This window comes from Mustela erminea, chromosome 10 (genome assembly GCF_009829155.1).
Source record: "Mustela erminea isolate mMusErm1 chromosome 10, mMusErm1.Pri, whole genome shotgun sequence".
NCBI lineage: Eukaryota > Metazoa > Chordata > Mammalia > Carnivora > Mustelidae > Mustela > Mustela erminea.
Window position 1 is genome coordinate 44935934 of NC_045623.1, and position 11740 is coordinate 44947673.

General features: G+C 38.1%; 1 protein-coding gene across 3 annotated transcripts in view; it reads right to left on the reverse strand.

Annotated features, from left to right (window-relative positions):
- The window catches only part of MIGA1 (mitoguardin 1), a 90120-nt gene extending 78447 nt beyond the window's left edge, over positions 1-11673 (reverse strand). For all 3 annotated transcript variants that reach the window (XM_032301578.1, XM_032301577.1, XM_032301579.1), the window contains exons 1-2: positions 11553-11673; positions 8691-8804 (exon numbers count right to left, since the gene is read on the reverse strand). In XM_032301578.1, the coding sequence (XP_032157469.1) occupies positions 8691-8789 (99 nt within the window). In that variant the 5' untranslated portion in view covers positions 8790-8804; positions 11553-11673. The remainder of the gene's footprint in view (positions 1-8690; positions 8805-11552) is intronic.
- Between the last annotated feature and the right edge of the window lie 67 nt (positions 11674-11740).

Here is an 11740-nt window from a genome sequence, read left to right on the forward strand (position 1 = left end):
ACATGTTCATGGATTATAAAACGTTGTTTCTCTCCAATCTGATGTACAACAAAAAAACCAATATAATCCTAGTCAAAAGCCCAGCAAAAAAAATTTTAAGATTTTATTTATTTATTTGAGAGAGAGGAAGCATGAACAGGCGGGAGGGGAGAGGGAGGAGGAGAAGCAGACTCCCTGCTGAGCAAGGAGCCTGAAGCAGGCTCCATTATCCCAGGACCTGACCTGAGCCAAAGGCAGATGCATAACCTACTGAGCCACCCAGGCAAAACACAGCAAAAATTTTTGTAGATACTGGTAGCTCCTTATTTAAAAAAAAAAAAAAAAAAATTAAGGAAAGGCAAAGGAACTGGAATAACCAAAATAACTCTGAAAAAGAACAAAGTTGGAGAACTTGCTCTACCAATTTCAAAACTTAACTGTAAAGCTACAATAATTAAAACAGTATGGTATTGGTGAAACAACAGACATACAGATCAATGCAACAGAATAGAATTCAGAAATAAACCTGCACAAATAGAGTCAATCTATTTGTGGATTGACTGGAGCCCGATGCGGGACTCGATCCCAGGACCTATTTTTGTCAAAAGTAAATTCAAGAAAGAAATTTTGAGAAGAAAACACAGAAAATGTATGTAATCTAGAAGACCCACAAACCACCTACATGTCCCTCCACAGGTAAATGGATAAAGTGGTACATCCATACAATGGAACACTCAGCAACAAAAAGGGTCATGATATTCAAACATATAACAACGTGAATGAATCTCAAATGTATTATGTTAAGTGAAAAAAATCCAATTCCAAAAGATTATGTACTGTATAATTTCACACCACATACAATAATTCACTCACGGATCATAAACCTAAAACTCTTAAGAACATAAAATCGAAAACTAGAAAAGTTCTAGAAGAAAGCATAAAAGAAAATCTCTGTGACTTTCGGTTAGGCAAATATTTCTTAGAGAAAACACCGAGAACCTGATTCATTACAAAAAAAGAAAAAAGTTAGCAAATGGACTTCAGAATAAAAAACTTCTGCTCTTTAAAAGGCACTGCTTAGGGGCGCCTGGGTGGCTCAGTCACTTAGGCCTCTGGCTCTTGATTCATGGGCTCAAGCCTGCATTGGGTTCTTTCCTCAGTGGGGAGTCTGAAATTCTTTCACCTCCTTCCCTCTGCCCTTCCCCTGCTTGCATGAGCTCTTTCTCTAAAATAAGTAAGTCTTTAAAAACATAAATAAAGGGGCGCCTGGGTGGCTCAGCCGTTAAATGTCTGCCTTTGGCTCAGTTCAAGATCCCAGAACCCTGGGATCCAGCCCTGCAGTGGGATCCCTGCTCAGTGGAAAGTCTGCTTCTCCCTCTCCCACTCCTCTTGCTTGTGTTCCCTCTCTCGCTGTCAAATAAATAAAATCTATAAATCTATCAATCAATCAATCAATCAACCAATGGCACTTTCCAGAAGTTGAAAAGACAATCTACAGACTAGAAAAAAAAAGTTGCAATTGATTTATCTGATAAAGGAACTGTACCCAGGGTATATAAAAAATTCTTAAAACTCAGTAAGAAAACAACCCAATTTAAAAATGGGCAAAAGCTTCCAATAGACACATCAACAAAAATTTACAGGTGGCAAATAAGTATATGAAATCATGTTCAACATTACTAGTCCTTAGGGAAAATCAAATTAAAACCACAATGAGGGGGCGCCTGGGTGGCTCAGTGGATTAAAGTCTCTGCCTTCGGCTCAGGTCATGATCTCAGGGTCCTGGATCGAGCTCCACATCAGGCTCTCTGATCGGCCTGCTTCTCCCTCTTTCTCTCTGCCGTCCTCTCTGCCTACTTGTGATTCTCTGTCAAATAAATAAATAAATAATCTTTAAAAAAAAAAAAAAACACACACGATGAAATTCTACTATTCTATTAGAATGGCTAAAATTAAAAGATTGGCAATCCCAATGATATGGCCACTTTGGAAGAAGTCTGGCATTTTCTTTAAAGATTAAATATATCCCAGGGCGCCTGAGGGGCTCAGTTAGTTAAGCATCTGTCTCTTGTTTGGGACTCTGATGATGATTTCGTGGTCTTGGAATCAAGCCCCATTTTAGGCTCCATCCTCAATCAAGAGTCTGCTTCAGATTCTCTTTCCCTCTCTGCCCCTCTCTGCGGTCTCTCTCTCTTTCTCAAGTAAATAAAAATTTATAAAAATGTTTAAAAAAATTTTTTTAATTAAATATATCCCTATCTTATGATTCAGTCATTCCACTCCCAAGAGAAATGAAAGCATATGTCTATACAAAGACTTGTATGGGAATGATCTTAGCAGCTTTACTTACAATTAAAAAGTAAAAACAGGAAACAACCCAATGTCCACCAATAGCTGAAGGTGAACAAACTGTGGTATATCCATACAATGGAATACTATGCAGTAATAAAGGAGAATTAACTACTAATATACACAACATATATATATTTCAAATTCAGACTAAGTGAAAAAAAAAAGAGAGAAGAAAGTTTATATTGTATGTACATATTGTATAATTTTATATAAAACAGAAAATGCAGGGCGCCTGGGTGGCTCAGTGGGTTAAGCCTCTGCCCTCGGCTCAGGTCATGATCTCAGGGTTCTGAGATCAAGTCCCACATCAGGCTCTCTGCTTGGCAGGGAGCCTGCTTCCTCCTCTCTCTCTTTCTCTGCCTGCCTCTCTGCCTACTTGTGAACTCGCTCTGTCAAATAAATAAATAAAAATCTTTAGTAAAAATAAATAAATAAATAAATAAATAAATAAAACAGAAAATGCAAACAAATCCGCAGTGATAAAAAGGAGATCAGTGGTTGCCTGGAGGAAAATGAGGCAGGAGACAGGGAAAATGCAAAGGGAGAGATTACGAAGGGGAATGAGAAACTTCTGGAGATCATGGATGTGTTCATTATCCTGATTGTGGCAAGACTTTCACAGGTATAATATACACATGTATGTCAAAACTTAAATTGTATACTTTAAATACGGACAGTGTAATATGTGTCAATTATACCTCAATAAGGCTATTTGTAAAATAACATCTGGGTTCTACACAAAAATTGTTCATTTTCCGGAGTACCAGAAATGACTTACTTCTATTTGCCATTAGCATATGGCCAAAGTGACTATGATTTAACAAAAAATTTAAAACTATTCTTCTCTAGTTTTCCTCCAAGTCCATTTAAATTCCTTCAAAACTATCAAGAAAAATTAGAACATTCCAACAACACCTCAAACTGTTTCCCTTCACAAACTTTAAGAATTATTCTCTTAGGAAATGTGTCTATTACAGGCATTAGCGAATTTTTTAAAGATTTATTTATTTGAGAGAGAAAAAGAAAAAGAAAGAATGGAGGAGGGGCAGAGGGAGAAAGATAGTCCCAAGCAGACTCCATACCAAGTGTGGAGCCCAGTGCTGGGCCACACTTGGATCTAAACACCCTGAGATTATAACCCAAGACAAAATCAAGAGTCAAATGCCTAACCAACAACGCCACCCAGGAGCCCTACAAATTTTTATCTCTTTATGTTTCTGTTTTTCCCTCTGGAACCATACCTTCAGTGTTAAGAACAACCACATGAGATTTGGAAAAAAAACGACACTCCCTGAAATTGGATGCTAAATACTCAATAATAAATTCTAAAATCAGCGCTATCATTGGGACACGTGGCTGGCTCAGTCACTGGAGCATGGGACTCCTGATCTCAGGGTTGTGAATTCAAGCCACAGGTTGGGTGTAGAGATTACTTAAAAATAAAATCTTAGAAAATGTCTTTAATTAAAAATAAAAACAGCACTATTAAGAACATCTTTTTTTTTTTTAAGATTTTATTTATTTATTTGACAGCCAGAGATCACATGTAGGTAGAGAGGCAGGCAGAGAGAGAGAGGAAGAGAAGCAGGCTTCCTGCTGAGCAGAAAGCCCGATGCGGGGCTCAATCCCAGGACCCTGGGATCATGACCTGAGCCGAAGGCAGAGGCTTTAACCCACTGAGCCACCCAGGTGCCCCAGAACATCTTCTTAATTTCAATATTTTTATAAACTGCCATGACCTCATTATCAAAAAAATACTAATCTTAGATCAAATGTAAAGATTAGTATTTATTGCAGGAGTAAATGTAAAATAAGAAATTAAGATCTCCATTACGGAAAAATAATCTATTAATAAAGGCCCAGTCACAGCTAAGTGATCACGGCTGCTTGTCAGTTCTATATCCAAGGGCACTAAAGTTAGAGAACTACTATGAGATATAAATACAAAATTAAAACTGCTCCATCAGACATATAATGTTCTTTACTAATATAAATTCAAATACAATAAATATCAATTCACTTTTATTAAAATTCAAGTTCTGTTTATATCTTATATATTTTTACATAAAAGACCTATTGAAGTTTACAATCATAATCTCATGAAAAAATAAATCTTTCCATGACAGGGATGCCTGGGTGGCTCAGAGGTTTAGCCTCTACCTTTGGCTTGGGTCGTGGTCTCAGGGTCCTGGGATCAAGCCCCACATCCAGCTCTCTGCTCTGTGGGGAGCCTTCTTCCCCCTCTCTCTCTCTGCCTGCCTCTCTGCCTACTTGTGATCTCTCTGTATCAAATAAATAAAATCTTTAAAAAAAAAAAAAAAACCTTTCCATGACAAAAAAAAGTAACAAATTTCCCAGAGAAAATGTTTATCCTAAGTAATCTAGAAAATACAACACCTGAAAGTCTCTTACTCCTGCTTATCACTTCTTGTTTTGTTACTCCTCTCCACCATAGGGAAGTCAATCACTTCCTAAATCATTGCCTGCAACACTGGAAATAGCATCTCAGAATCCTAAAGCTCAGAGAGGTTTTCTGTGGTGATGCAGTTCATTTCCTCACTTCCAGACAAATGAAAACTAGACACATGTCCTATTCATTCAACATGAATTGAGCATCTATTTATGGCCCAGACACTGAAAACACAAAGGAAAAGAACACTACTCTTTATGATCAGATTTCACAACCCTGCCCACTTCATAACCTGATGCTATGATTAATGCTCTTTGTCAATTTTCCCCCACCATCTAATGTTCTCTGGAAACAGAGAATAGATAGTCACACACGAGTCTCCTGTTCTAATAACCTTATTTCCCTTTACTCAGCAAAAGGATTCAGTTGATCTATTCCTCAAACACAGTACTTACAACACCTTTATTTTGGCGGCGGGGGGCAGGGATGAAGGGGTGGTTTCTACAAACTTTATTAAGGTTCTAAGCTCAGTAAGGGCTGTAACTATGCCTACATCTTGCTCACCACATTATGTCTTGACTGAAACACAGTAGAGGCTTAATAGATATACTTAGAATGCATCTTTCAGATAACTAGAACATACTGCATGCAAACTGTAAACTCTAAATAAATGGGAATAACCCTTTCCTCATAAGGTTGTTGTGGATAGATAACATACATAACATAATATCTGACACGTAGCAGGTACTCAAAAATGTGAGCTATGATTTAATGCTAATTAAAAAAATTAAAACAGAAATAATTTTTTTTTAATTTATTTGACAGACAAAGATCACAAGTAGGCAGAGAGGCAGGCAGAGAGAGAGGAAGGAAAGCAGGCTCCTCTGTGGAGCAGGGAGCCCGATGCGCGGCTCGATCCCAGGACCCTGGGATCATGACCTGAGCCGAAAGCAGAGGTTTTAACCCACTGAGCCACCCAGGTGCCCCAGAAATAATTATTTTAAAGATTTTATTTATTTATTTATTTGAGAAAGGGAGAGCACAAGCATGGGAGGGGCAGAGGCAGAGGGAAAAGCAGACTACCCACTGAGCAGGGAGCCCAATGTGGGGCTTGATCCCAGGACCCCAAGATTATAACCTAAACCAAAGGCAGACACTTAACCAGCTGACCCACCCAAGTGCCCCGAAATAACTTTAGATTTACAGAAAAGCTGCAAAGATAGTAGGGTTCCTATATACCCATCACTTGGGATTTTCCTGATATTAACATCTTATATAACCTCTTGTAAAACTAAAAAATTTACATTAAAACAAAACGAAAAAGCTAACAGTACAATATTATTAACTAAACTATAGACTTTATTCTGATTTCACCAGTTTTTCCACTGATGTTCTTTTTCAATTCCAGGACCAGTTCAGGATGCTACAGTGCATTTAGACAGCTTTTTATCCTAAGTGCTTAGAATTTGTCTTTGTCTTTCTCACTTGACACTCTGAATTTGGAGAATCAACTAAACTACTTGCCTCTTCATGTTGTGGTTGAAAATCAGAGTCTGTTTCTATTACATGATAAACAGTAATATTCCAAAGCAATCCTTAAGAAAAGTACAGAACCAAAAGAGACAAAAGTATTTTGTTTAGAGTATATATTCACTAAATGAAAGAACAAATACTTGGAAAATGTATTATTACTTAAATAAATGACACAGGGAAATATTATAGGAGTTAACATTTATTGCATGTCAAATATGGTAAATTGGCTCCAAAGAGGTTAAGTGACCTGCCAAAGATCACACAATTCCGCAGTGGTGAAACATGAATCAAGATGCATCACTGAAGGTGTTTAAATTCCTATTTGTCGGAGGGAGACAAACCATAAGAGACTCTTAATCTCACAAAACAAACCAATGGGAGATTGGGGGGTAGGAAGAGGGTGGTTGGGTTATGGACATTGGGGAGGGTATGTGATATGATGAGTGCTGTGAAATGTGTAAGCCTGACAATGAACAGACCTATACCCCTGAGGCTAGTAATATATGTCAATAAAAATAATCTTAAATAAATAAATCCCTATTTATCTTACATCATCTATTAAAATCACTTTAGTCACACTGAATACTATATATGATCAAGTAGTGTATACCTCTTGATTTCAGCTTAGGTTCTAATATAAGGATCCTGAGATCATGCTCTGTGTGGGACTCTGTGCTTACCATGGAGTATGCTAGTGCCTCTCCCTCCCCCTGCCTGCACACACACACACTCTCTCTCTCTTTCAAATAAATAAATAGAGTCGGATTTTTAACCAACTGAGCCACCCAGGTACCCCTATTATTTGCCCTTTTAGATAAGTTACTGAAGCTCTTGAAGCCTCCAGATTAGTAAAATTGAGATGATTTCCAAATTCCAGGGTTACTTTGTAGATTCAAGACATTTTATGTATAAAGGACATAAACAACGTCTTAAACATATTGAACCCTAGGTAGTAATTACTATTCTCATACATTTTAACTGTGCAACCTCCTTTCCTATATACATGTAAAATTACACTATATTTCACCCATCTGAGATACTATTCATTTCAATATGTAAGCAAGTTTTGTAAATGTCCAAATGTCAAAAATCATCATCTTGGATTGGATGAAATTTGGTGTAACTTTAGAGAACTAAATGCTACTTTCTATACATACCTTTTTCTTTAGCACAAGGAAGCACAAATTGCCTTAGAAGCAAATACTAAAAATATAGGGACTACTCCCATGGAAGATATACAAAAAGACAGTAAGTGCGTGAAGAGATGCTCAACATCACTAATCACTAGGGAAATGTAAATCAAAACCACAATGAGATACCAACTACATCAAAAAGCCAGAAAATAACAGGTGTTGGTAAGAATGTGGAGAAGCCAGAACTCTTGTCCACTGCTGGTAGAAATGAAAAGTGGTGGTGAAGCCACTATGGAAAGAGATATGCGAGTTCCTCAACAAATTTAACACAGAATCACCATGTGATCCAGCAATTTCACATCAGGTATATATCCAAAAGAGCTGAAAGCAGGGACTTGAATACATATTTATACACTCATGTTTATAGCACCATTATTCACAAGAGCCAAAAGATGGAAGTAACACAAATAACCAGTGGTGGATGAATGGATTAACCAAATGTGGTATGTATGTAAAATCAAATGTTATTCAACCTGGGAAGACAAGGAAATTCTGGGACGCCTGGGTGGCTCGGTCAATTAAGCATCTGCCTTTGGCTCAGGTGAGTCCCGCATTAGGCTCCTCGCTCAGCAGGGAGCCTGCTTCTCCTTCCGCCTGCCGATCCCACTGCTTGTGCTTGTGTGCACTCTCTCTCTCTGACAAATCAACAAATAAAATCTTAAAAAAAAAAAAAAAAAGGAAATTCCAACATGCTACATAATAAATGAACCTTGAGGACATTATGCTAAGTAAAATAAGGCAGTCCCCAAAAGACATATATTATATAATTCCATTTATGAGGTACCAGGCTCCCCGCTCAGTGGGAAGACCGCTTCTTCCTCTTCCTCTCACCTCCCCCTTCATGCTCTTGCTTGCTCTCTCTCAAATGAATCAATAAAAGAATCTCTATAAAAAAAAAAGGTAGAACAATTTTGTCTAAGTTAATTTAATTTATCTAAGTAATCTCTACACCCACATGGGGCTCAAACTCAGGACCCCAAGATCAAAAGTCACTTGTTCTTCCAACTGAGGCAGCCAGGTACCCCAGGACTATTTCTTTAAAAAGTCCTGAATATGATAACAACTAAAAGCCATGAAATAAAAATCAAGTAAGTATTAAACCACCTTAATAAATATTTGACTGAACCATTTAAAACCTCAACTGAAAGTTAAATACTGTAAATAAAATACTATGCTCTGAGCAATAAATTTATTATTCAACTTCATGTTTCTTTCTTTTTTACCTGGGAGAGAGAATAGTACCAAGACAGAGGAAGATCAAACACTCTTAATACTGCTGTCTTCAAGGAAAACTGTGATTCGCTTACTGTTTCTTCTGACATGACTCCTCTTCTAATCTTCATTAAATGAAACATAAAAACATATGAGCCACCAAATGAAAGAGACAAATTGAAATTTTAACTCTATCAGTTTTTTTTTCTTTTTGCAGTTAATTATTCATAATAAACTTCCCTGAAAAAAATTATGAGCCAAATTTATCCAAGCTAAAAGTTTATTTATTAATCACCAAAGCACCCAAAAAGAAATGAGTTAGATTTGAACTAAGAGTTCAGGTAGCACATTTTCCCTAGAAAATTGCAGGTTCTAGATTTTCTCTTTTCTGGTTAAACATTTCAGCTTTTAAATCGTAATTTAAAACTGATTTCTTCCACCTATTTCCTACAAGGAAATCTGACTGAGACCAGGACTCCCGGGGCTAGAAAGCTCAGTTCACTGAACTTCAGAACTCAGGCACTTATTCTCCTACTAGCCCATTTTAAAGATCTTCAAAGAAATGCCACATACATGCTATGAAATTTTAATTGTTTTAATGCCTATTTCTATTGAAACCAAAGAAAGAGAAGTCAGATGTCTATAGAGAAAGCAGCTCTCAGAAAAGCCCTTACGGGTAGCCTTCATAGATACATAATGGTTCCGGCTCTGGGTCTATGCTTTTCAAAGCCAGAAACTCAATTTTATCTGTGTGCCTAAACAAATTCACATAGTATTGATGTATAAGTTATCTTAAAAATTTATTCATTTATAATAAGGAAATATACTATCTAGTAAGAGAATACTTAAATATGTTATCAAAACACACCTTCTCTGAAATAAAAAACTGTAAGGAGCTAAATTTTTCTAAAATGTTGAAAAGGCTGCCTAGTGAGCACAAAATTAATGGATCCCTGGATCCACTTATCTAGGCCAATTAAAAGCCAGAGACAAGTCTCTGGTACACAAGAGAATAGGCCTCTCCAGTAACTAGAATGTTTATGTCTACCAAATCTAATGTTTCTTTTCATTGAATAGGGCCACATAAACATAACTAAAGAGAAGATAAAAATCATTAGCAATCGCTCTATAAAAGCTTACTGGCTAGCTATACTTTAAGTCCTTTATTTCTGCATATATGTCTTCTCTTTTTGTAGACTCCAGTAGACTACCCTTTTCTGTTAATATTCTTTCTTCACACAATTATCAAAACCACTGATTAAGTAGTAGTCTCCTTCCAAATAAAACACAGGTGGGTTACTGCTATTGACACTAACCTACTAACCTTATTCCCTACTACTGACACAGAGTATAAACTTAATGCCCCCTCACACATATTCTAATGACTATGTTCAGGCTCAGTATAATTCTAATTGAAACACATTTATTCCAACCAATAAACTATGATACAAATATATTACTGAGAAATACAAAGGAATCTATAAACAAACAAGAGAAAAATGGTCCTCTGGGGTATAAGAGAGGCTGGGAAGGAATCATTCCTTTTCATTATAAGTCTTTTCAAATATTTCATTTTTTAGGCACCTACATATATTATTTTTTTGTTACACTAAAAAGAATAAAAAAAGGTACACTTATCCCCTCCACCCCCCTAAAACTGACAACTTCTTAAGAAACATTTTTAGCAATTAAGTAGATTCTGGATCATTAAGCCATCTTTGCTACATTAAAAAAAAATACTGAGTAATTCTCCCAAAGTGTCTTTCTCCATAATAAAAGATTCCTATTTTTTAAAGAGAGGAGAAAGAAAATAAAGCAAACTTTTCAATTTAAACTGCCAGGGTTTTCTTAAAAGAGTTCTGACAAATCTCCTTTTTACATCCTACCTACCTCATTCCCTTTAACTTAAAATCACTGAGGGAATGATTCCAAACTTAATAATAATTGAATAATATTTAAAAATCCGACTTTCAGTTGCTTCCATAAGAATTTCATAATTAAAATGAACACTAAGGCAGTTTAATATTCAAATTCATAAAGAGTCTAAAACATTACCAGAAATACTGTATTATGTAATATTACTCGCTTCTCTACAGCTAACCACTGCGGAGCTAAAAAGTGTGATAGAGTTTGTTTCTAAACACCCTAAAATTCTGTTTTACAGCTTGAACTTTACTATTTAAGCAAAAATGAAAGTCTGAAATACCCTAAAAAATTTTGACGTGAAGCCTAAATCCATACAACCGAACTCTGAGAAAAACACAGCTATGCTTCGTTGCAATAATGATAGAACAATAATAATTAAAGTCTGTGCAAGAGCAAGATCTTCCGGAGTCCTCCCTCCAGAATATAAATGTTAAGCAACTTTATTGACAGAGGATCCCAACGCCCCAATTCCTCCCAATGCTATATTGTTCTCTGAAAGCACCTGCAAAGAGAGCGTAATCTTCCCCATTCAAATACCACTCCCTGCTCAAACCACTGGCATTCAAGCAGAAACACAGACCCACAAGCGGCTCCTACCTCCACCAAGACTCCCACCCCCGATCCCCACAGCACTCTCCTCAGCGGTCTTCCTTCTTTACCAAGGGACCAGGAAAGGGGTCTCCCTCTCGGCTCGCCCGCCCTGGCCCTCAGTCGGGCTCGGACCAGTCGGGTGCCCTCCCTGATTGAGTGCTGCCTTTGCGGGCCTCCCTCCGGCGTGGGGACTTCTCTGGCTTTCTGTTCCTTCACCAGCACTGAGACGCTCAAGGGCCAAGGCCAGGGCCCCAGCCCGCGCCCCACCACGCCCCACCATGCCCAGCCTCGCCGCCTCAGCCCGGCGGGCGTAGCGACCCCACCCGCTCCAACGCCCGGCCTCTCCACCCTTGTACCTGGTGCTCCTCCAGGCCAGGTGCGGCTGGCCCACGCCTGCTTCCCCGCCGCAGCCCCGCGCTGAGCAGCCGCTTGGCCGCGGGGACGGAGTCCTTCCGGGGTCAGGAGTGGGAAGGTGGAAAGAATGTAGCGGGGGCCTCCTCGCCTTTCAGCGTGAGGGGCAACGTGTGAAGCCGCTCCCGCCATT